The sequence below is a fragment of the Talpa occidentalis genome, unplaced genomic scaffold (assembly GCF_014898055.3).
Source record: "Talpa occidentalis isolate TD23 unplaced genomic scaffold, MPIMG_talOcc4v2.1, whole genome shotgun sequence".
NCBI lineage: Eukaryota > Metazoa > Chordata > Mammalia > Eulipotyphla > Talpidae > Talpa > Talpa occidentalis.
Window position 1 is genome coordinate 20,673,128 of NW_026555331.1, and position 27,483 is coordinate 20,700,610.

Below are 27,483 nucleotides of genomic sequence, written 5' to 3' on the forward strand. Positions count from 1 at the left end.
GAGTCTTTGATCCTAAGAAGAATAGATATAGTAGAGGAAGTCCTCAAATTTGATGCCAAGTTCATTTGATTTGGATCCACATCAAATCAGAGAAAGGGAAGAAACCAGTTGTGGATTAAAACAAAAAAAAAAGGTTTTCTTTGAACAGTTAAGTTTCAAGATTATTCAGTTGAATAATTGAGTACTAATGATTTGCAAGGCATTTTGTAAAATGACCCCGAAATACATGCTTGCTCTCTGCCCTTTAGAAGCTCATGGTTAGTGGGGAAAAAAAATAGCTATATTAACAAGTGCTATATTGAAACACTATAAACAATGAAAATGTTGGAACTACCAACAAAATGAAATAAGAGAAAGTAAAAGAGACAGATGGATCTTAGAAAAGGAAATTGGTTTGAACCGGACTTAAAAAGAATAGCAAGATTTTCAATAAGTTGGAGTCATTCTTCATTCATTCATGTGTTGGACAAAAATACATTGAACGCTCGCTTTATGGCAGGTACTATGCTGGGGGTGAGCACCGAAGAAAGAAAGTGTTATGTCCATCAAAGAAAGTAAAGATTGATAATATTAGAGTCTAAGTGAATGGCTTCTGATCCCATGTAAATGGAGCAAAGGGGTAAAAATGGAGGGAACTGGGCCTCCTGGTGGTGCAGCAGGTTGAGCACCGCACTGTGAAGCCGTCTGCAGCCTCTGCAGTGCCAGTTCTATCCTGGCCAGCCGGCGAGAATCCCACATGGCGCGGCAGTCCTCTCCTGCCTCACCCACTGCTCCCCTCAACAGCGTATTTCGTCAGTCTGCCTGTTCTGTTCCCCGCTCTGTCTCTGGTGAATCCTCTCACCCTCCCGTGCATCTGACCTGTATCCCAGCTTCTTGTATAAATAAATAAATCTTTTTAAAAATGGGGGGAATTGGTGGAAGATAAGATAGTCAGAAGGAAAGCACTAGGTCCTATCATTCTTTAAATGGTAGGACACTTCAAATGTTTGGGAAAATGGGAGAGCTGTACTTTAAATCTCTGTTGAAACCATGATAGATCTTTATTTTAGAAAGACAACAAAATATCTAAATTAAAGTATTTATTTACAGATATATTGGGCATAGAAATAGATGTTAGATAATCATCTAAAGGTTGCTTTCATCCAGTCACAGAAATTATGGTGTTGCTGAGTTTGAATATAAAGAAAGAACTGAGGTCGGAAGCTGAAGCTGTAATAACATTTTCTGAGTATTTATTGTTCTCCAAGCTTGGATTAACTCCTTTCCTCCTCAGAACAATCTATCAGGTTGGTAATATTATTAAGCGCTTTTTACAGATAACGCAACTGTATCAAAGTGAATTTTAGCAACTGGCCCAAGGTCACACAGCTAACTAACTAATATCAGAGACAGGATTTGAACCCAGACAGTCAGGCTCCAGTACCCAGCAGATTACAAAGGCAGCTCAGACAGAAAAGGCCTAGGATAATTAATATCAAAGACTTGAAAGTTATCATGGCAAAATTAAATGCTTATGGGAGCCAAGCAGGTTGTGTAAATGCCAAGACTCAGAGGTCCTGTGGCAAAGTGGCAAGTACAACTTCTAACCAGTGCAGTCACAACCCCCTCCACCGTGACTGGCCAGGTGAGAAAATGAAGCTGGTAATACTAGATTTGACTAGCATCAGTAAAACCTAGAAAAAAACTTGGATTTCTATGTGAGATCTCCCAATGTCTAAATGTTGATAACCGATGTAATTTTTCCTGTTGTGCTGTATTGTGTGTTCTACCTCTCCCTAAAAGGCAGGCCGAGATCCTGAGATCCACCAGGAAGATAATTCCTACATGCTATGAAATCATTCCATAAATTATATACAGATTAGTGAAAGCCCTCATTTCTTTCCATGGACAGAAGTAGAAAATTTTCAAATACAAATTTCACTACAGTTTCAAATTCTTAGGTGAAAAAAATCATGCTTCTTCCCCCACATTTCTGCACGCAAAAAGTAAATCTAATAGTTTATTTCTTCAGAAAAATCAATGAGTGAAAATATTTGTTGCTGCCTATACTGTCACCTACTCAGAGAATTTGACTTTTCGTAGAGTAGTGTTGAATCTAAATGTGATTTAAAGTCATTCCCTCAAGTGTTTCTAAATATCCACATGCATTGCATCATGCAAACTAAATCATGAACCCACACAATTGCCCATTTTATCCAAAAAAAGTTAAGATATCCATGATCTTACTCATTCTTAGGCTTTGTGAAACATGATGAGAAACCTTTGCATTTATGAAGAAGTTTAATAATAACAAAAAGCTATAAAGCCATGCTGGTGCTTCAAAGGGAATAACATCAAAAACTTGTGGAGAAAAGCCACAGGCTACCATCAACCTCAAAACACACACACACATAAACATACACACACATGCACACACACACACACATGCTTGGTTGGGAGACCTATTTTGGTGGAATGAAGCGTGGTTCACCAAAAAAGAGGCATAATGAGGCCATTTTTCATTATTTTCCCAGTGGATTTTAAAATAGTTACCTCATAAAATAAATAGTTTAAGTTTCCACATTACTTTTGCCTTTAATCTGTGCCTGGGATACAAATAAATGAGTGGAGATTTTTATACTCCCAAAGGTTTATACAGAGGCAAATATATTAAAAAACTAACATCCAAGGCAAGTGTAATTTCTCACTAAAACAGCAGCTTGGAGGATGTTGTGGTTGACAGAGGGAAGACGCTTTATTAAAAAGAATCTACAAGTAGATTAATTTTTATATTCATTGTTCAAGTACATGTATTCTACTTGGTCTTGTCTTCCCAATGATATGTCTCTCTAATCTGCATTTAGTTTAAGCAAAAAATTTTAAAAACCATTTGGAATGTGGGTTCTTATGGAAAGCTTAGACCAGCCTGCTTTAGATGTGAACACATAGACAATAAGAGTAAGGAAGGTGTAACTTTTATAAAATTAAAAACCATTGTGCTAAAATTAGAAATAGTTTATTGTCCTTGTTAAGAGGCAACTGAATGAACCTAGCTATCTAGCTAATAAACAGAAATAGTCCACCTTGGTGAAGCTCTAATTACAGCCTCTGAACCTTTCAGTAAGTTTACAGCTTAAAACATCTGAGTGATTCTGCCTTTTGAAAGCCATGTGAAGTTAGAAAGGCGGCCTAATTAAAACAAATCTTGGATAAACCACTTCACGGAGATAGAAGTTTGATGGTTGGATATATCAAAAATTGTTACCAGATGTTGTGCAGAGGCCTTAACAGTTTAAAGATCATGAGGGTTTTTTTTTTTTTAACAAAGCAAAAATATTCTAATTGAAGTTGTCAGCAGGAGTGAGACTAATATGCCTGTATTTGATTAAATAATAGTTTATTTAACATTCAGTGTGGCCCAAAATTGGCCAAGACAAAAGTCAGAAAACATTTTAGCCAGAAGACTTAAAAAGAAAACCACAACAAGCTGCCAGTGCTATCTAGGTAGTTGTCAGGCACTGTGGTTTGATAATGTCAATTTTTATCCTATTACTGCCCATTATCCTCATGTGTTACCCTAAATGCACGCTGTAGCAGTGCCTTAGAAACTACTCTTTAGTGGATTTTGCATTTTCCAAAAAAGAAAAACTTATTATAATACGTGTTGCTAAGACCTGGGAAAACAAACATCATGTCTTTTTCCATTAGAAAAATGTAAACATCTACAGTTTTAGGAGATACGTGTTTTATGTAGACGGCTGTTCTGACTCACTGGAATATGGGGGTTTCACTGTATAAAGCAGAAGTGTGGAAGCCTCACGTGGTCCTGTTAGGACTTAAGGCACCTTTTCTTGATTACATGATAGGGACACGTAACTACTTCCTTCCCCTTTGGTGGACAGCTGTGCGCTGCTCTCAGATAAAATGCAAGAATGTTCTCCTTTTGAAGAACAGAGGCTCGTCCTGTACACAGTCCTTCCCAGTGACTTGAACCTCTTTCTCCTTTTATCTTCTGCTTCTCAGACATACACCTAGACTTGCACCAGTAAACAGTGTGGCCATAATAAGCTCGATTTTAACAGAACAAAAGCTTTTAAACTTTTGATGTAAAAGTTTAAGAAAATTATCCACATAGACTACTGGAGAACAGATGCAGTTAGAAAAAATAAAAAAGAATTTTCCACGTAGAGACTGATCCCGGAGCTATCATTTGCTCTCCATTGTACACGGAGGTCTGGATTTTAAAAGTAAATTGCAACTTTGTCTGTGGCAATTATGAGAAGACAACTACACTAGAGGATCATTAATCATTTAAGCATTCAAATAAAACTAAATGTTTCTTTTTAGATCTAAAGTGCAGTCCATAACACAACTGAAATAACATTAATGGAGAAGAGAATGAAAAGACAGAAAACAGCTGTTGCTTTCACTGCAGTGTGCCATGGTGCTGGAATCAGGCAGGGAATATACTGTATACAGTAAAGGAGAGGATTCTCCTTGATACGGTTTCTCAGCTTAAAGGAAGAGGGTGGATGTTCTTCCACATCATAACACTGCATTTCTGGACATTGGGCAGAATGCTCTAACACCTGGAAAGTTGTGTTTTGCAGCTGTTGCCAAGCAGTGTTTAAAAGTTGCTTGTTAGCTGCAAAGTGCTAATAATAACATAAACAGGGTACAGAATGTCCCCCCTGTGGCTAATGAGGAAAAACTATGCTCTTTAAATCTAAATTTTTTGTTATTAAAATAAATTTCAGTTTTGCCAGTGATTTACTTCTAAAACAAACTTGATCAAGACTTGAAACATATGACATAGTTTACCAAACTCGTCCTAGAGGATAGTTCGGAAAATAACTTACAGACCAATTGAAAGACTAATGACTCCATCTTGTCTTTGCTGTATTTGTCTTTGTCATTTTAAAAAGTTCAGTTTCTTTTCATTTGATGCTCTTTCAGATCCCTTGACTATCAGATAAGATTGGGTACTTTCAGGATGATGTGGCTGTAGACCAAATCCCTTGACTTTGTAATATAATTTTGCTTTCATGCCCATTTCACATATTCTAATTTATCTTCTCTTGTTCGCATCACTGAAAAGAATAGTACAGAAGTCAGACCTTCTTTTTCTGAAAACAAGTGTGAGACTATTAAATTAACTTGTCTCAGTCAAAAAACTGTCCCAAGTAGAACTCAGCTAGAATGTGGCTTTCCCAATTCCCAGTTTCCTTCACTTGCCCCTGTATCACAGGAAAGGAACATCACACCACTACTACAGTGAAACACTCACTGCCCGGTTCCCCAAAGTCCCCATGGTGAAAGCGCCAGTTCTAGTTTACAGTAGACGTTATTGAAGCCAGCAACTTACCATCATCACCTTCATTCCCATTTGGAGGCTTTGTTGAGTACCTAAGTTCAGCAAAAGAAACACATCTAATGCTCTTTCTGGGTGCAGTTAAGACTGACTCCCTTCCCACAAGGAACAACAAAAGACAAACCTGAAGGAGTGATGTGTGTTGTACTAAGAACTTAACAAATCTGTCACGGGTGAAGTTAACATTAGTTCACACTATCTCTTCACACATTATGAATATAAATTATATTGGGTTGGATCAGTCACCAATCATTTATATTTGGACCATGTTTCAGAACCTGCCCAACATGATCTTGCAGTGTTTATTATGAAATATGGGTTTTTGTAGTGTCACCAGTGTATACTGCCTGGAACTTGAGTGGGCTGAAAATTATAAGTGGAAAAAAAAACACAAGTAGGGATGGAAAGACAGAAGATGGGAGAGGGAGGTTAGGAAGGCAGGGAGGAGAGTGGGGGAAGGACATGGGGGTCTCAAAGCCAATGAGTTTACTCCAGAATCATCTATTAAAAAAAAAAAAGAAAAAAGAACAATGGGAGTCCTAAAGCTATAGGAAACCATGGAGATCTTTGGTTATTTCTATTCTTTCCTTTGCCTTTTATGTAAAGAAGGAAGGAGGAAACTACTTTATTGAGCACCTACTCCATGACTTGCATAGTGCAACCGGGAGTTCTCTGTGTGTTGTACTCATGACCCTTCATAACAGTTAACTACTTGCCTTATATATTTTTTACTAAAGCAAACCTAGTAAATATCAATGTTAGAGCACTTATCAGGTCTTTATGTTTTCCCCTGGCATTTGATGAGCAATTTGAGACCTTGAGTCACATCTTTTACAGCTGTGTGTTCATAGTTCTCTGCGTGACACTGGGCACAGGGCAGATAGTGAAATATTCACAAGTGTGAAAATTAATGACATATCATCCAATGATCATGTTCAGTGCACCACAATCTGTGCTTATGCAAACCTGTGCACGTAAGACTTCTTGGTGCTGAGTATACCATCTCTTGTCAACAAGCAAGCCTTTTGATGATATTGACATGCTTTCATCTTGATGTAGAAAAAATACCATGTTTTGATATTTTAACATTAATACTGTCACAAAACACTTATAAAATTCACTTGCTTGACTCTATGATGCTTTCAGTCCATAGAGAAAAATGGAACATAGCTTCTCTTTACCTTAAAAATATAGAAAGTAGCCTCATGTTCTCTTTACTCTGAGTTATAACCCAGACAAGCTGGAAGCATGCCCATTAATACAAAATTCAAAGCTACTTCTTGTAGATGTGTAGACAGTAAAGTTGAAAATGGTAGTAGCTTATCTGATATTTACAGTGCAAATCTGAGCTTAGGGCTAGACATAGTATGAGACATATATATTTTTCCCAATCCTATACATATTCCACATGTGAAAGAAGGTACAACTTTCTGTTTAGCCTCTCTGAAAGATACCAGTGATGCTTTTATCAGTTACTTCTTTTTTCTGACATGTGTGCTAATGGAAACAGTGTTGGCCCACTAAATACTTTTTTGATTATCTGACACAGACTAGGAAATACTTGTATTCATAAAATATCCGATGCTACTTTGGTCGTCAGTGTGACAACTAGAGGTTCTGTTGGTCTTTCAAGTACAGATAAAACTTGAGGAGAGTTATTGTGTAAAATGGTCACATGACTTTTATTGTGACCCTTCCAAACATATCCTGTGCATTCATTGTAATTTAAGGAAATGGTATTGATTGGATCTCAAATAGTTGACCATGCACCTGTGCTGACAGAACCCGTTTTTTTGTGCCAACAGGCTTTGTCAGTTTCTTCCAATCAGACTGCAGCAATGTAGTAGCCATTATCCCACCTCCTCAGCATGGCTTTTTGGGGAAAAAAAGAAAATGTCATGGATCAGTTCTGCCTGGTTACATTATTTACAGAGTGTAAATAATGATGAACTCTTTCAAAGATTATTCTATTCAAACCAAAAAAAAAAAAATACTAGATGGCACGGAAGGATTACTCAGATGTGATTTAAAATGTTAATACATTTTAATACTACCAGTTAGTGTTTAATTTTCTCTTGAGAATCCAGTTACCTCCCTTTCACTCCATCTAGTTCAGATGAATGTGATTTTGCCCCAGATTCAGGGATAACTTGTGCTGTAGATTTTTGCTACTCAACTTACCAGAAATGCTAAATCTCAGCTTCAATTCAGAGCTACTGATTAAAAACCTGTATCTTGATAAGCTCAACAGGTAATATCTAACTCACATTAAAGTCTGAGATACCTAAGCCAATCCCAATATTCCATCCTAGAACCCACCCAGCCAGAGCAGGGTAAGAACATCTCTAGTTTGGTCAACATGGTCGTATTTGAGTACACTGGGTTGAGCCATCAGGAAAGCAGAACTTACTTGTTCAACCAGCACATAGTCATCAAAGAACAACAGTTATTTTGCCATCCAAGGAGACTTTGGTTGCCTCCAGTGAAGCATATTCCAAAAGGGGAAGAGAAACTGTGCTCTCAGGATATCATTTGAATCCTGGCTAAAGTATGCCTAAAATCAGTTTTTTTCCGGTTTCTCAGCTGCATGAGTCAGAAGATTTATCTTCATACAAATCTGGTTTGGTTTTGTATTTTCTGCCACAAGGGACTGAATGAAATTAAAAGATAATGGTGATAAGTAACAATTAAGAGCTTATTCAAGTTCCACCACCTGACTTGCATGGGCACCTTATTTGCAGGGTTGAAAGTGTGAGAGCAAGGGAGAGAGCATTTCACATTTCTCATTTGTCATAACATAAAGAAGTATAGGAATCATAGAAATCTTGGGATAGAGACCTGTCAACTTTCCCTCATGGTTCTTTTAATTGCTTCTTGTATATTTACCTTGCCTCCTCTCAAAATTATGAACACTTCAAAAACACTGAACTTTTCTTACAAGAGGTGATAATTTAAATTAATAAGACGTTTATAAATAAACATCCCAGAACTTATACCAAGTGAGTGTAGACTTTCAAAACTAACACCTGAGGAAGCCGCCAATTTATTCAGGTCTTGCTGGCTTTGGAGAGAACATTGTTTTAAGTCTTTAGAATAAGGATCAGCACCAGTCGGTATAGCACGAGGCTCTATCAGTGACTTGCTGTTAGATCTGATTTTTACTAAGATCAACATTAGACACTAAGAGAACTAATATTCAACCCAGTCAGAACACTTCATCCTTAATGAACTAGCCTCAGGCCTTGGTCCCCTCAGCAACTGAGACCCTAAGAGCCCCAGTTCCTTCCTGAGCATTTCTTGGGAACTGTTGTTATTCAGAAAGGTTTGTGGCAGTTGGCATCATGGAGAGCCCCCCTCCAAATCCTGTTCCTTCAGTGCAGCCAGTGCTGGTTGTAGTTCTGGCAAGTGTCCACAATAAACTGGCCAGTTATATGTTCCAGTTGTAGCTTTGGGCACTTGCATGGTAGTTCTGCCTTGTTCTTTATCAACTCTGGCTAAATTTCACCTTCTAGAAATGAGATGGGCTCACCAGAAAAGTTGATTTTCTATCACTGCAAGAGCCAATATCATGAATATTATGGCTATATGCTTCTGAGAAACTTTGGAAGTAGAAGTTTGAGTTTCAACTCTGAGGTCTTGTCTTCACTGTATAACAGAAAGTGACTACAGTTGTACTCAAAAATAATAGATGGATAATCTATAGTCAGTAAGTAAATAAGGAAATGTTTCTTATGCTCATCAGTATATTGTGATGACTTGAGGTTTTTGATTTGTGGGAAGCAGATAGTTTCAATTTTTGTTCCTAAAAGAGGGTAGAAGGCAGAGTTTACAGAGCAGTGAATCCCTAAAGGAGAAAAATCCTGCCTTTATTGATTAAACACCAGGCATTGAGGTTGTAAGATTTTTCCTTTCCTGTCTGCTACTTCTGCAAGCCAAGAAGATTTCAACAGGTACTAAACATTCAAAGAAATAAAGGGGTGGAGAAGGTTGTGCATTGGTTACTAAGGAAAATCTAAATCAGCCTAGAAGGAAGCTAAAGGAAACCAGTGGCTTGGACCAAAGCAAATTTTAATTGTAATTCTAATGGAAAATTAGGTTATTATTGCCAAGTTAGAAGTTACGTATGTATCTAATAATAGAAGCAGGTCCAGTCATTTAAACTATAAACTGAAAAAAAATCTGTTTTCAAAATAATGGTTTTTGTTAGTTTTATGAATCTTAACTACATGATAAAGTATGGTTTTGCACAACAAAAGTTCTTTCTTGGATTCATAGTCCCGTGTAAATGATTTTGTTAGACTCTTAAAGCAAAACCCCTGCTAATATTTGGTATTGTATTACAATAATAAATTGCATAGTGAAAGATAGATCAGCTTCCAGATGTAGGTGAATATTGTTCTCAGAATTTGTTTTGAAATATGATTATCAGAGATTCCAGTAGGAGTCCAACTATTAAAAATATATCAAACTACCAAGATTGTACTAATCACAGATTTGTCTATTCTTTTGTTAAATCAAAACAAATCATTTAGAATCACCCATGTAAAATATTTGTGTACACATATATACCCAGAGGTGAGTGGAAATATATATCTTGGGGTTTTAATATCATGCTGTGTATGGACACTATGTGCGCTTCAATTAATAACATATGATACAATAATGATACAACAACAATGATACAATAATCACTTTAAATCATCCTAAATCTACTCAAGTTGAAAAGATTCTGACAGCAGGAGTTTTAAACAGCTGCCTTGAGCAAAATAGACACTGCTTTCTTTTAAAATTGAAAAGGAGAAAGTTAACAATTATCCTCGAGACACTGGAAACAGAGTTGTTGGATTTTTTTTTTTTTTTCAATCGCCTCCACTGCGTGCATCCACCACTGGTAGGAAGAATAGTGCACTGGAATGTGTTAGACAATGGGGAATCAATCACAGACAACAATCAGAAAAACAGATAACATGTTAAAAGTATAATTGAAATTAAGAGTAGCTTTCTTATGTGCCCTCAGTACTGTACTTGCAATCTATTGTTTTTTATCTGAGGTTCTTTCTTGAATTTTAAGTCAAGATGTCATGGGTAGCTAGCGTAGAAAAATAACAGTTAAACCTATCTACCTAAAAGATTAAATATGATGCAAAATTGAGTAGTGATGATTTTTAATATAGATTTAAATTCCCAAGGTGCCTGGAAGTTTCCTGCCCTGGAAGAAATTTAGAAAAAAATTTCCCTGAAATTGTCTAACTTAATCTTGATTTGTATTTATTTCTAAAAAGTATATTTATTTCTAAAAAATCTTAACCAAACTTTAAATATATTACAATTTTCAATGAGCATACAATGGTATATTCTCAGTGGTAGGATATGGAAGTGAAGATCAAAACATCCAAATGAATTTTTTCTCCATTTTAATAATCTGACTTCCTATTTAATGAAATCAATTCATTGTGACATGGTGAAAATTCCTTCTATATCTTTTTTTTTAAACTCTCCACAAGTGTTCATAATCTTGTTGTATTTTTCTGAGTTTTAAAATGATTTGCTCAGATAGGAACTCACATTATTTTTCCACCTGATTCTTTCCCCACTATTCCCAAAGAATCCTCATGCTTTCATAAATCAGGCTAGTTTCATGCTCTTTAAAAATAAAGTCAAGTTCAAGAAAGAATAGCACAGCTGTTCAAGATGTCATATCTTATAAAACAAATCTATTAGAAGGTCAAATCCTAGAAGGGGTCAAGTTAATGATATAAGTGGAATAATTTGGTCATTTTCTGAAATTTGTAAACCTACAAACATAAAAGCCCTGCATTAGATGAACTAATTAGCTAAACCTATGGTGATTTTCTTCTTCTTTAAAAGTTCTAACTTTTATGATTAAGATACACTTTACATGATTTTTTTTTAATGTGAATGCTTTGAATTTTAGTCTGGTACCAATCCATCTATTCTGTTTATATTTGAATTGTTGCTTTGTTTAGGATGAAGATGACTATTTCCATTTCTTTTTGCGCCAAAGAAATACATGCATAGGCATATGCATATATGTATTTATATACGTATATACATATATATTCACAAACACAATTTTACAGATAGTGAAATAAAATCTTAGGCAATATTTAGAAAAGGAGGGATGGCTTAAGTCAGAACTGGAAACTTAACTTTCCTTCCTAGTATACACAATTTTTTGAGCATGTAATATCTGAAAATGTTTTTTAATCCTACATAAATTATTAGTTCTTCATGAAAGGTTACCTTCTCATTCCTTAAGTTTCATTGATACTGTCATTACACTTTTTACATCTACTTTTTCATCAGAGAGATATTTTATCTTCTGGTCAGCTATAATCCTTTAACTTGAGAAATAAGTATAACTTTCTGTTTTATAAAAGTTGACATTTAAAAATGCCAGGCTATCAATCTGTAAATTTTTTAAATTATTAAATTGCGGTGTCTTAAAGCCATTTCTTTAAAAAGAAAATGTTCCTGTAACTATGCATATACATAATTTAAATATATGTTGTATGCATGTGAAGGTATATACATACACAGACATGTATACACATACATAAAATAGGAAGTCAACTTTCAAATGGTTGCTTAGAGATATAAATTTATAGCCAGCACCCAAAATTAATTTTTTTACAAAGATTTCAAGGTCTTGACTTATATAAATATAAATGAATCTACTTTGTGTAGTTATGAATTAAATATTCTTTGGCCTATTTTGTAATACATAATATATATGCAAAATTAAATTTTGTACAAGTTTCTAAGACATAAACTATAGAAATCTAAGTAAATTCACTTTGTGTATATATGAATTATGTATCCATTGATGTATTTAATGATAATATTTATAATCTCTGTCATCACACAATATGAATAGAAGAAAACTACATGCATCTAGAATGAATAATATGTACAAGGGAACTTGACCTACAAAGCATTCCTTTATGTTCTAGATAATTGCAAACACCACTTTAAACACTTCCCCAAATTTCCACTGGTTTCTGAGTTAAGCAAAAGATGTCATTGATAGACATATAAACTTCATGAAATTGTAATGAAATCTTTAAAGGTCTTTTGGAACACAGAATATAATAGCAGAGATTTGAAAGCAGGAGAGCGAGGAGAACAGAGATTAATATTTTTTAAATGCATAATTGATGTGATAAACTTTTAGACAGTCACCTATATGTGAGAATTTTAAGATCACTGTTCATGCTGTTGTAAAAATTATTATAAAGCCCTTTGTATACATTTTCTGCGTATATATGCAGCCGCAGATATTAATTATATATGTATGCATGTACATGTCAAAAACTTATTCAGTTATTCAATATCTACTAAAATCTAATGTCTGTTGGTACTTAATCTCCTGAGTTTAAGAGAAAGAAGGAATTAACAAATCAAGCTCAGAATTCAGTATTCTTATGTACATAATTATATTTATGTTGAGTCTGTATGTGAATTGTGAGAATAGTAATAGTAATAAAACGGAATCACAAGGTATTCATCATGTCTTATTGTCCACTTATTAAGATAAGTGATTATTAGTCTGACATATAAGACATACTCCTAGATACTGTGTCACTTCATTCCTTTTCCATAGTCTTTTATACATGTGGTTAATTGTATTTATTCTCAACTTTCCAGGTAACTTATGGAATATTCTCTTACTAATTTAATATCATTGGTATTTTAGCCCAACTTAAAAAAATACCACTTTCATGAAAATAAAAACAACTAGCAACATCTTACTATGCATTATTGCTGAAAATGTTTCAGTGGATTTAATTGTATATGTATTTGTGTGTTTGTATATATATTGTCTGTATATACATCCTACGCAAATATATACACTCACCTCAACGTATGTCATGTCTTACTACTACTTCAAATTGCTCAGAAACTCAGGCAATTAAGGGCCATTCCTTTTCTCGCCTATCATCTTATTTATAGTCTAAATATGCTACAGAACTTAATTTTCTTTTGCATTTCATAAAAGTGAAACTTTTCAATTGATGTTCAGCTTTCTTTAGTGATGACTGTCATTTTGTATATCATGAATGAGCCACACTTAAAGTATAATCATTTAGTCACAGCATGTATTTATATGTAAGCACATAAACATATATTTTAACAGAATATCTGTTTATTAAAATTAGCAATATTCTTTCTTAAGGTAGAGAGCAAGTCATTAAGTGATCATTAATTAAATGCCCTCTATATGCAAGGCACTGGCAATACAAACATTAAGAGAAAAGTAGTCCCTTACTTCATAAGCCCCCAGTCCCCTGGGAGTAACTTGTTTATGTAAATGAGGGGAACCCAGCAGTCATCTCCTGTGCCTAAATGTAAAAAAGTAGAGCTATTTGATGATGTAAGACAATTCAATATATGAAAAGCAAAGGCAAAATTGGCATTCTTGTGTTTCAAAAGCTGTTTTCACACTAACAGCATTGCCCCGCTTGTAAAGAAGAGTAGTTTTGGTACATATCTGGAGTAAATTTGTAAATGGGAAATAATAAAGGAAGACAACTAAACCGTTTTTGGATCTTTATTTTTTTTGTTTTTTTAATATTTCAAGTATTCTATGAATCTTTTACTCAATTTTTTTTTTTTTTTTATTTTAAGAGCTTGGTAACTGACGGTGTTCTCTCTTTATTCATATTACTCCATATTTGGGATAAATCTTTCTTTTAGGTAGGCCAGTTTTAAGAATTATTTTGGGGCAATTTCTTGATTAAAATTATTTACACCTTCTGCAGAGATTGTGATCAGTTTAATAATGTTCCTCTAGTGAGAAAATAATGCAACAGAAAAGGAATATAAACAAAACAGGGAAAATAACCTTTTTGAAATGTTAGTCGCTATATTATATTTTCAGAGCCCCTCTCGTGAAATGAAATCTCACTCACCAGGAGTTTTGTGTCTCAGGCTGGGTTGCCAGGCCGCAGTATCACTTTCCTGATATTCTGCTCCTTGTACAAAATGTCAAAGTAGGAAATGATTTTAACTTTTTCTTTTGGTAGGAATGACTGAGGGGTTGTCTTGAGAGTACTTGATGCAATGAGGTAGTTCTTGCTTTGGTATGTCATACAGTGTGATTAACAAACTCCAGATCACACAGAACTGGTCTGAGAAAGGTTATTAAGCAGTCCGCTACCTAAGACGATGCATTGCCTTGCATTTGCACTGATATGAAACTACCCGAGAAAGGAGATGTGTGTGTGTGTGCGCGCGCGCGCGTGTGTGTATGAAAGCAAAGACAATCATTGCTTTCTTCTTGAGCAGCTGCAGCCAGTCTCACTAATAGATGTGCAAAAGCAGAAACTGGCTCCACAAGGTATGTGTTCGTTTTTACAGATGGTACTGCAGACAAGTTGGTAATGGAAAAGGAAGTCGTGTACGTGAGCTATTTGAAGGGGGGGCAGCGACAGGGAGTATAGCCTATAACAGCCCTTCACGTTCAATTGCTGCTCTATTAAAGAAGCAGTTTTCCTGATTTAAAAAAAAATCTGTTATTACAAAATTATATCATTTTTAAAGAAATTCATAATTCCAAGTTGTCTCTTCAAAATAATGCTATTAAAACTTTAAAAATCATGATAAATTTCCCTGTCTACAGAAGTACCTCTATATTCAAATTATTTCTCCTGTTTGGTTTTATCTGTAGGAAGCACAGTTCTAATTTAAAGACACATGCCCCCATTTGAACGATGACATAAGCTAGCAGACATTTATTTTTCACCATTGAAAAGGTGTATTTAAATATCTCTCTGTCCTGAATAAATGCAAAATTGAATGAAAGTTAAATATCATTTTAAAAGAATTATAGATTCAAAAATTAAATAAGCTTCAGGTTCATTTCCCTTAAGACCCCCTCTCCCCCATGTATTTAAAAGTTATAGCAAATGAAATATTCCCAATATACTGTTGTTTAGTGTTTAGTCCAAACTGACTGTTTGGAGTCAGGGTCTCAAGGATATGTTTGCACTTGTTTTTTAGCATAATCCTTAATTGTTTTGAACTTCAGTGTGTTTAACTCTGTATTTCCATAAGTTTTTCTTGTTGAAGTGGAAATAAGCAACTTAAATTACCATCTTTCTGCTGAGCAGACTGCATGCTTTGCTTTCACATCTCATCTGTCCTCTACACTCTCAACTTGATAACCTGTAAAAAGCATTAGGAATTCTTCGGTCTTCATTGTTCTTTAATGATATGGAAACTACATCACACATGAAAAGTATCCAAGGCAACTCCACAGGTAGATGAAGGACATATACTTTCATGCAAAATAGATATGGCACATGTTTAAGAGAAAAGAATTATAAATATTTTCATATTGTCTAAATCTGAGAAATTTGCTAAAATATCTCATCTTTCAGAATTGGCTTTATTTGAACTCAAATAATGATGATACATACCATATATTGCCACAGGTCTCTGCCTGACTGCATACAAATACATAAAGAAAATCTAGTAAACTGTTATCTTAATGAGTTCTGTGTTTACAGAACTTGTCGAAATCCTGCACCATTTTTTCTGCCCCATCTCTAGACAAGATGAATGCTAGAGCTGAGACCCTAGGTCACAGTTTCCCTGTGACTGGCATCAGATGGGGCTAAGTCGGTGGTGTCGTTAATGACTTTTAAACTTATTTCACATACGTACCCTCCCTTCTTTTGAAATGGTGGGATCACAACATGTACACTCTTCCCCCATCCCCACCACTACCTCTCCATCAGCCAGATGTTCTGTTCCTCTCACTATGGCTGTATGAACCTCAAAACAGATCGTTGCCATATCTGATCAAGGATGAGTCATTTCTTTCAAGCTTGCATAATTTTGATCAGCTGTTACAGGGTGGTTTGAAGAGATAAGCATTCTTCAAAGCCAAGTTATGGTGAAATATTTCTGGTAAAAATTCCCCAGTCGCCTCTTTAGTAATAGAGCTTAAAACTTGGTTAAGAACTGTGGATCTGAAGTGAGGGGACCTGGGTTTGTATCTTGCCCTATTATTTAGCAATTGAAATATGTCTCTAAGCCTCAGCTTTCTCATCTGTAAAGTGAATAGTAATAGTAAATAAAATAATGATATTAATAGTAATACCTGTTTCTTAGGATCCTTTGGAAGCTATCAGGTAATGAAACTATGCCTATTGTAATTATCCTACACACAATAAATGACTGATAAATGTTAGATATATGATGGTGATTGCTGAGAAGGGACAGAAAATAATCCAACAGGAGAATTCTACCAGATAATCAATTCAAAAATGGTTTTGAGAATACACTCCTGTGCTTTTGCCTAAACTTAGACACTAGGATGTACATTTTGACCCTACATAAGTCAAAGAACTACTGGTAACCAGGGACACTCAGACCCATACAAAATCTGTGGATCCTCTTTTGTGCAAGACATTCTTTTGAACAGTCTGAAGTTATTTGTAGAATATTTTCTTTTTTTTTTTTTTTGAGAAGAGTGTCACAGATTTTATCAAAAGTGTTTGAGTCCCAAGAACATTAGGAGTCATTGATGTTTATTTAAATACCTTAGGCTTTTTCTAGAACAAGTCTCTCCTTTATCGCCAAGATTTTTATTTTGCATAATATGAAGAATTCCCATAACAAATGTTTACTACATATATTGTCTAAATAAAGTGTACAGTAAATTCAGTTATTGTATTATCCTGCTGGTGTTTGCTTAAGAGATGCTAAACTTGCTTAACTGTACCTCCAAAAAATCTTTTATTACCTTTTCATTGTCAGATTTTGGCACTGGCATAAAAGAAAGTACCTGCAGAATGGCTCTTCAACCATTGTTGTAACTCAAGGAAAGGTGAAAATAGACCCAATGTAGTAGAAATAGAGACAGTGAGAAACTTGAGTAGTTCTTTTGACAATAATGACTTTCATGTGGAATGAAGAGAGATAGTGCGGACATAAATTTTCAACCATATTTTTAGCTGTCCAAACACATATTGATTGCTGTAAAGGTAGAACATTGTTACAGAGAGAGCATGGGTTAGAACTCCACAGATCTGGATTTTTCTAGTCCTGCTTCTGTTATGTAATTGGTGTATGGCATGTGCTATTTGGTTTGCTCACTTAGCAAACACGAGGTAAGTGATGAATGGAGATGAGTCCTTCAGATCTGTAGAGTAGATTATATATCTGTGTGATGAACTTCTAAAATATGCATATTTGAAACATCTATATGAATGTTTGAAGTGTGGGATATGCATTGGGAAATCTTGATTTTCTGCTCTCTTACTGATCCAAGATTCGCCAATGGCATCTCAGAAGAAATGGAGCTAATGTGTTTTGCACATTAACATTTCCTGATGTATTAGGCATCTCTCGTGTGGCAACGTGTCAGTGGAATAAATCTTAGGCACATTCATACCTGGGTACAATGTCTGATTACTAGAATGTATATTGCCTCATGTCCTGGAAGAGAAGTTGTTCCATTGCTCCTAGCCAGGGATGTCAGCTTAGTTTACACTCGTCTCCATTATCATTGCTGATGTGTTGAGGAAGTGAATTTAATAAGCAGGGTAAACAGGTTTTGTTTCCAAACTCTGAGATAGGTGATTATAAGATGGGTGTTTGGCTGAACCTTGCAGAGCCTCTTCAGTTTTCTGGCAGGAAATCTGAGGGCAAAGAGGGCTGTTTAAAAGCAGGCATAGACTTGCTGAACAGCACATTTCAACTGATTCTTCACAATTGTGTTTGGAACATAAGAAAACCAAGATATTGGTAACTGTTACTTTACCCTCTGTTGACAGAGTTCTATCAATCAGCTTTTGCTTCTGATAAAATTCTAGCTGTTAACTTAAAGGTGTTCAGTGCAGGTCACCATTTATTTTAAGAGGTTTTAGGTGCTACATTTTGTGTATTTTGAGAGTTTGCTGGTTTGTAGTCAGTTGTCACCTAATTCTATAGTGGGAGGAAGTGAGCAGGGATGTGTCTTTCTGTATTTCTTAGTAGTGAAAAATAATGATAAGGACTAAAATAATATCCATCATTCATTCAACATTTATTGAATGTCTACTTTATATACAACAGTCATGAATACATTATTTAATGCATATCTACTCTTGATAGGGCAGTGTTACTGACAGGACATTATTACTGATAAAATGATAAACTAGTATTAACTTGTTTCTGAAATGACTAGACTACTACCCATTTTTATAAAGGAGCCCGGAGAGTAAGGTCCTGATTATTAATTTTCAGCCCATAAATGAGATTTATTTATGGGAAATACTTTGGCTCCTTCAGAAAAGTTTCCATGTAATACATGAATGAAACTGTCGATGGCCATGAACAATCTCTTATCACCATAGCTCCACATTTTGTATGTTTCTAGGAGTTTCTACTAGAAATTCTGAGAGATTACAGACCATGTATATCATGCACATCACTGTAACCCCAGCTTCTAGCACGGTGCCAGGCACATGATAGACATTCAAACAATTACTCCCAGAACTGAAGTGAATTAAATTTACCACCAAAATTTTATTACTGCAAAATTGTACCAGAAGGTTCTATCATAGTAGCCATCTGTGCATTTCCCTAAAATGAAGTTCATAAAGGATTCTTGGTATAATCAAATAAACACAGAAATTATTTAAAGAGTTAAAAATATTTGAGGTACATCCAGACTAACAGCACATATATCAAATTTCAGGTTGATTTGATTTAAAATGGCTAAGATATAAAACCATAAAAAATGTGAGTAAATACTCTGCCTATCAAGGCTTGTTATGTAATTACATGGTTTCAGTATAGTTCTTATTCATAGAAAACTATTATAAAGAATCATTTCTGCACAAATTCCTTTACCGGTAGAGACTTTTAATGTCTTGGAGATGAATATCTATGTCTCTAAATGTTAAGCCACTTGAACGAATAGTTCAATCAAATTTACTTTTTATTAATCAAATGAAATCAGTTCTTTGTTAATAATGAAATATGAAAACCTTAAAATACTTGTTTTTGGCTGATCTTCAAATAATAAAATAAAATAAGCAATAAAAACAGCTGAACCAATTCAGAATTTTTTTTTTTTCCTAAAGTCACATCTGGGTTTACCAACACATGTGCCAAGACTCAACCCAGAATGATATACAACTGACTGAGAATAGAAGCCACATAAATGCAAAACTTGAATCGGAAGTTTTGATGAAGGCAAGAAAAAAAAGTAATGGTAGTAATACCATAAAAGGGTTAGCTGTGAACCTAAAATAATCGTAAGGTGGGTTTTTTAGTTGCTATACTTCCTGGTCTATTCCACAGAAGGAAAAAATACATTCTTGGATTTTAAATATACCTACATTAGAGATGGGTGTGTCATTTGCTGTTTCAAATCCAGGTCTGGATGACTGTCCAAATTCACCACCTTAATTGTTGTAGTGAAAAGCAATACTGTGGTTATAATACATTTGAAATATGGAAAGAAGTTTCTGTTCTCACCCTGAAAGTAATAAGCCATAAGTAAGTAATAAGCAATAAGCACTGTCCTAGGTGCTTATTACTTATTACTTTTAATTAATAAGTAATAAGGCCAGCTGCCAGCCAGACTTCCAAGTTCCTTGTCAGATCTGTTTTTTCACCAACCTTCCTTGTACCAGTCAACAGAAATAACAGGGATGCAACACAAATGTGACCTAAAGGTTACTAGGCAAACTATGAAAACTTGAAGTGAAAAAAAAAAATCAGTTCCTCAAATTATTGATTCCAGAATTTTCTCTGTAGAAATTTTTAGTTGAAATTATTTTTTTGTCGATTGGGGTGTCAGCTTACCTTCCTTGACTCTCACACTCTGTAGAACCCATAGAAGTAGATGGTGCACTTTGAGAAGCCAGGGTCAGAGACCACTCTAACTGACTTTGTCAGTCTGAGAGGGGTGCAAGAATGGTACCAAGTGTGCCCCTTGCTCTGCCATTGCTGTGACCCCTCAGCTTCTTACTCCTGCTATTTCTTCTCCTAGAATTGTCCTTATTCTTGTGACTCAGTTCCTTTCTCACCTCTACAAGGTCAGGAGATACAAATTATCATTAACTCTTAGAAACACCTTGTAGGAAAAGGAAAAGCAATCTTATTGAGATGTCTGTGTAGCACATACAAAACTACCTGTGCTGTCTGACTACAATGAAAGAGGCTTGGAGGTTCCTTCTACCTGATCTTGTATTCTTAGTCCGTAGCAAGTGCCTGACTTCAGCTGTTTCTCAAAAAAAAAAAAAAGTGTGGAATATAGGATTGGAAATTATTTCTCTTGATTTATTTTCTACAATATCACTTGTATCTCTGCCCAACTGGAGATGAATTTGCCAATCTAAAAGGGAGACATTTAAAGGGTTTTTTTTTTCTTTTTTTTTAAACTAGGAGTAACTGCTAGTTATTAAGGAAAGGCAGGCAAGATTATTTTCAACATTATTAATGTTTAGTTGCCCAAGACAGAGCACTGTCCTAGGTGCTTATTACTTATGTTACTTAGAATGATGACTGTCAGGAGCCATGATTTCTGTTAGCAATCATAGTATAACAGAGAATGACAAAATATTTTAAAACTCTGTCATGCATGATAAACTATGAAAGAAATAAGGTCTTTGGTGCATTTCCTTTTCTTTGACAGGGCCATGCTTGTTTTTAAAAAGTGGGGCAGGGGCTGCTTCTGTTCAGCCTTGCTTTGGTAATGGAGTACCTCCGTGCCCTTGATTGGGCTAAGGGTGTTGATAACTTCAGAAGAAATACCTTCCTGTGGTGCCTCCCTAGTGGTACAAGGGGATAAGTCACAGCACTATGAAGCTATCCCCAGCCACTATAGCACAAGTTCGATACCCAGCCAGAGAGCTGACACACCTGGAGCAGCAGACCTCTCCTGTTTTGCCCGCTGCTCCCCTCACCAGTATATTTCAGTCAATCTGCCTGTTCTGTTCCCCACTGTCTCTGGTGAATCCTTTCACACCATCCCCCCTGCACCTATGGCCTGTACCCCAGTTCTTGTATGCATAAATAATAAATCTTTAAAAAAAAAAAAAGAAATGTCTCACTGTGTCCAGCCAGCCTGGATTATACATGACATGGCAGGGCCAGGCTCTTATCTGTGTTGTGTTTCAAGAGAGGTGACATGGATGTAGGTATTCATCCAGCTAGAGACATTACCAATTTGCTCCCACCTTCTCTACTGCTTCCAGAAATTGCAAGTGCACCAAAAATAAGGTTCCACAGTGCTGACCAAAGTGATAAATTTGTTTGGATGGGAGGCAGCTTAATGTGTGAAGTATTTCTCACCTACCTCCCACTCTCCACCCCCACGCCAGCTAGCTCCTATTGAATTCTAGGTGTGAACACCTAGATATTTCACTCTGACTCAACTTTCCATTCTCATATTTGATAAGATTGACACAAATAAAATGCATTTGATAGCCAACCATGTTTTAAACATATCTTAAATGTTCAATAAGTCAACAAAAGAGATACGAACAAAATATTTTTCTATTACAAAAGAAATCAGTTGACTCCCCTTGACAAGTAGCTATCTTATTGAGCACTTACTATCTTCCTGGCACTGTTTTAATTGCTTCCATTAGCCCACATAATACTCAGAGCAACTCACTCTTTAAAGATGGGGAAATTTAAGCCTCAATAGGTTAAGTAACTTGTCCAAAATTGCACCCAGCAAACGCAAGGACATGTTTTGAATATAGGTCATCTGACTCCTAAATCTGATTATTAACCTCCTTTCTATACTGACTCTGAGTGAATCCAAAGTACTCCTGATGTGTTTAAAAGAAGATAGAGTTTATGTAAATATCCTACCTTTTATTGGATCATAAGTGCTGTGAAAACCAGTGCTGTAATTTCAGGATTTTCCCTCTAACTAATGAAGGGCATTTTCCTTACAAGAGAATTAAGCACAAAATTGTGCAAGGATTGAAATGCTCTCTGAAACCAGGATTACACCCACTTTGGCATGCTGTGTCAAGCACCCAGGGCACAAGGGGAAAAAAGCAGGCTGGAGTGAATGGTTACACATTCAGATTTGAGTCTCAGCCATATATGTGGGTTAGTATCCAAATGGACATTTACATTGCCTTTTAACTGGATCAAGTTTGTGTTTATTTGTCACATGTTATTTAGATCTAGGAAAAACACAGCATGACCCCAGGAAAGTTGCACAATTACAACCTGACTGGGCTCCCCGACTTACTTTGGAGAAACACTCCCCAAGTGTTTGATAAACACTTCCTCTAATAGTTCATTGCTATTCAGGAAACAGCAATCTCTCCTTTTGCAGTCGGTCCCAGTTGGGACCGGTGAATTGACACTCTTACTGAGATTTAGAAACTTGCGATCCATTCCTGGTCCTGATATGGGGGTGCGGGGGGGGGGGCGTGTTGAAAAGGGGAGCCAGAGATTATCTTGGTGAAAAATCTAGCTTTTATTGCATCACCTAAAGTAGCACAACCTGCTACACTAATGAAATCGTGTTCTTGGTTGAAAAGGGCAATTGTTAGCCTGACTTTGTGCTCACTAAAAACATTCCCCCAATCTTGTTAAATTATTGCTCTCATTTCAGATTTTTATGGCTATGCAGCTTACCAGCCCTCATTTCTTTACGTTTCATTCATTTTCCTTGTATTGATGATTAATGGAGGATGTCGAATGTTAGAGTGAGCAGGCATCAGCGATTGCAAGATCATAATTAGTTTAGCTGACGAGGGCCTCTGATAGCACTTGCATCTGGATGGAAAAATTACCCTATAGGGAACTGGCTGCTCACCAGGTCTTTTTAGTGATACATTGTGAAACACCCGATGAATCAAATGCCCTTTCAATGCCAAGAAAGTGTTCCAGTCTTGAAGCCAAAATTATGTCTGCAGAAAGCTTTCCATTTGAAATGTATCAGAGTACAATTATAACCATTGTATTTTCTTGGCAGGGATACCAGTAGTCTACAGTATGGACTCAAGTTAAATAAATTGCCTAAATTTTATGAATCCCTGAAATTTTGACTTACAGTGTTTGTAATTTTAAATTTATAATAAAATTGGGTCCCACCAAGACTTTTTTCCACTCCTTATCTAACATGCACATTTTATCATTAAAGACTTTTTTTCCTAGAGAAAGGCGAGCAGAGTCCCAATTCAGGCTTTTTTTTTTTTCCCCTGCAGTAAGAGAATTCCATTTCCTGCCTGTTAGTATTTGTGCCTACAAACACAGCCTGACTTTTGTTTCAATGAGAAGTTTAATGCAATCATTTGATAGCAAGAAAGGAACAAGCAATACTAATCATCTACTTTTAAATATTCTTAGATTATTTTTGAATCTCGTGATTACAGAATTCAGACCAGTAAACTCAGTTTGTATCCAGACACACTTGTGATGTCCAAGTCTGAGTAAAATAAAATAAATAAAAAGCCATTGATGGGACTCTGTTGTCTGGCTTATGCGGATACCTCAGAAGGGTTCTCGTTAGTAATACTGTACTTTTAGTTGGCAGAAGTTTCTATTGCCTTGTGTCTTCTCATCTATGCAAACTAAGAGTGTGTTCTCTTTCAGATTTTACAATGGCAAACAAAAGTCTAGAATTGAGTGTCTTATATGTGCTTAATCCTTAGTTTACAAGAATGACATACAAAAAGATGCTATATGTTTAATATAAAATGGTTTACGTGCTGCATTTATCCCAAGTTTGACCGATTTAAAGCTCAGGTGGCATGTGCTGTTGCTTTTCCAAAGCATATTAAACATATTGCCATGTTCTGTCTTTTGGCTTTTGTTTTGACACCTTTAAAAGGTATATTTTAGGGTTCAGCATTTAGGAGCCATCATTAAAGGCACAAAACCCAAAGTTCAAAAAGTTAAAGCTGTTTCTGTGAAAAGCCTTTGGTGTTGCACACACCTCATCCATCACTGTAGGGTTAATTATAATGAAAATCAGTGGTGCCTATTAAACACAATTGAACCTGACCTCATTATGGGCAGTGTGGTTTTATACTGTCATTGTTGCTAGTCTAAAGACAAAACTCCTGGGTTGATTTGGTTTAACTCCACTGATCATGTGACTCACCTCTGACCTTGTGTTTTTTTTTTCCATTTCAGAGGCGTAGAGGCTCGGGTGTTTTTTGTGCCAATTGCTTGACCACAAAGACCTCTCTCTGGCGGAAGAATGCAAATGGCGGATATGTATGCAATGCGTGTGGCCTCTACCAGAAGCTTCACTCGGTAAGAACTTGTTAGACTGTTTCAGGAAAAGCTTTATAAAGCCAGCCTGGTCTGTGGTGTGATGAGTACCATCCCCTGGCTGGCAGCGTCTGCCCACGCAGAGTTTAAAACAGGCACTTGGAGTGAACATGTGATTTATGGTGAAATGGCCTGAGATGTTAGGGAAAGATACAGTTGAGACCATTAATAATACATTATATTTCCTTGGGTATAAAAGATGAAAATAATTCATGTCTGGGAACTTGACATAATGATAATCAAATGGTTATCAGAATTTGGTGAAATTGATTTAGCTAGAAAGGATCCACCTTCTTCAAGTTCAAAAATACTTAACAAGCTTTTATTTTCTGTTAAAGAGAACCCTCGAGAACCCTCCTGTGTTCAGTATAAAATGTCGGGCAGGGAAAGAGTGCTTGGGAATGCTGGTTTCCAGTGTTCCTTTAGAATTTGTCACATCATCTTGGTGGCCTTGGGGCCTGCAGCTCAAGGCAGGGCACATTCAGAGGAGCGGGTCTGAGCAGGAGCCCAGAACATCAGCTGAATTTCTGCAGGGCTGCCCATGGATATTTAGGAGCAGGATCTGAAGGCCCATCTAGCAGACATCAGAATCCAGGGAGCCACATAGGTGCTTTGTGTTTTAAGGTCTCTGACTGACTTCCTTTCTCTGGTCCATTGAGGTACTTCATGTAGTTTCTTTGCAGATTTTAGTCAGGATCCCATAATAGAATTTACACTCCCAAATCTCCCATCTGAATATCCATTTAACTTTCTGAAGGATGTTTTCTTTTTTTAGTTTAGAAAGTTTATCTGCTAACAAGAGCTGCCTTTAAAAATAGGAATACCCCATTTAGTAAACAGAAATCTATTTCCCTCTGCCGTTTTCATTTTGTTTGGCATTTTACCATAGCTCTTAGCACAAGCCAATGAATAGATTACAGCTACAGGGAATAGAATTTTAGACAAAACATCCTCATAAATGGACCATGGGTAGCACTCTAAAAAAAAAAAAAAAAAAAAAATTGCATGCTGCCAACAATACTAATTGGTGGCAAACGGTAAAAACCTTAGTTATTATTAGTATGTAGATAGTAGAAGATTCCTCCTTACCTCACCACCTTATTTTTTTTTTTTTTGCTTTCACCATTTAAACATGGCAATAAACTTTCATTTAATAAGAGCTAACATTAATGATTTTAATTGAACTCTGGACAATCATGGGCCAAGACTTAATTAAACCACTGCTTTTCCAGGTATGATAACTGATATAAACTAAAAAAATTTTTTTAGTAATTATTTTAACATTCATCTCCCGGAGACAAGATGTTTTCAGTTTTGAAACATTTTTTTTATCATAAACTGAAATACATAAAGGTTATACCACATTTCATTTCAAAGACTACCACAAAAATTATGAAAGTTTAAAAATGGTGTTAATGCAAATTTCAGTTTTTCATAAGGTAGAGATTAAATGCTACATATTTTTATAATATGAGTGTGAGCTCTGTGTAAACCTGAAGATTCTGAACAAATAAAGGAACAAGGCATATCCAAAGCACACAGCATGGTGTGTTCATACTGAAACCAGTAATTGAATTGTCAGTAACCAGTGTGTTATTTCTTTGCTTCAAACTACCTCTGTGACAATAGAAACTTTCCAAAAATGATTTATATTTGCATTTTATCTAATATGTAAAAAGTATTCCCTTGCATTAAGGTGCCTCCTTCCTAGTAATAATTCACAAATTACATATTGTATATACTCCTATGGTGTGTAGAAATTATTTCTAGATTTCAGTAATCTTTCAGAAAATTCAGATCTTAGCCCATTTAAGATTCTCTTAAATTTTAATCTGTAAGTATGCATTCATTAAACTTATTCTTCTGATTTTATAACTAAAACTTAGAGCTCTTACTGCAGGTTTTTTAGTATAGACTTATCTATGGATTTTACTTATGTGATACAAACACCTATTAAACATACACATAAATATTAATCATATAGTGCTTAATCTGAATAAAACACTTAAGCAGGGTAAAAGTCAGCATTCAATAAGAATAGATTATAATGACAGATTGAATACTTGAGCCAAGGCCACAAATGAATTTAGACTTGTAACACAAAACAATTGTTCTATCTGTAAGCAAGTAAAATCTCCCATAGTGATGTCAGATATTATTAAAGGAAGAAAAATAAAAGTGAGAAATTAAAAAAAATAACTCCCATTGAGATGCTTTGATTACCCAATGTATTTCCTACACTTCTATCAGTTTTGCATTCATTATTTATGCTCTAATATTTAATATTATATATTCACACTTGCAATTACTTAGAAGAATGTTAAAAATATCAGACGGCACAGGCTGCCATAACAAAATACTATATACATTGAGTGACTCAAACAACAGAAATATATTCTCACACGGTTCTGGATGCTGCAAGTCTGAGATCTGAGTGCCTAGATTCTAGAGAAAACTGCTGCTGGCTTGCAAGAGCAGCCTTTTTATTAATGTCCTCATTGAACCTCGTTTTAACTTTGTAAAGGCCCTGTCTCTAGATATAGTGATATTAGAGGTTAGAGCTTCAAATTATGAACTTGGGAGAGGGGGCATGATTCAGTCTACAGCAATGTCTAGTTTCCCCACAGTGTCCTCAAAGTCTGTCTGCCATGTCCCTCTGTTGACTTCTAAGTGTGCCTGACTTACAGGTTGAGAAATACTTCAGAAAAATCCCATTTCTTCAAGCAACTTTCTACACAGTTTTATCACTAAATGTTGCAATTCCAAAAATTATTGAGTTTTGAAAAAGCTGTTTTCAAGTAGATTGAAGTTTTCAGGCCTCCCTACAAAGATGAGCATGATTTAATTAGACTAAAATAGTG

At 35.6% G+C, this 27,483-nt stretch overlaps 1 protein-coding gene across 8 annotated transcripts in view; it reads left to right on the top strand.

The window, feature by feature from the left end:
- TRPS1 (transcriptional repressor GATA binding 1) overlaps positions 1–27,483 on the top strand; it is a 238,118-nt gene that overhangs the window by 207,915 nt on the left and 2,720 nt on the right. For all 8 annotated transcript variants that reach the window (XM_037502531.2, XM_037502521.2, XM_037502565.2 and 5 more), the window contains one exon: positions 24,482–24,604. In XM_037502531.2, coding sequence (XP_037358428.2) covers positions 24,482–24,604 — 123 coding nt within the window. The remainder of the gene's footprint in view (positions 1–24,481; positions 24,605–27,483) is intronic.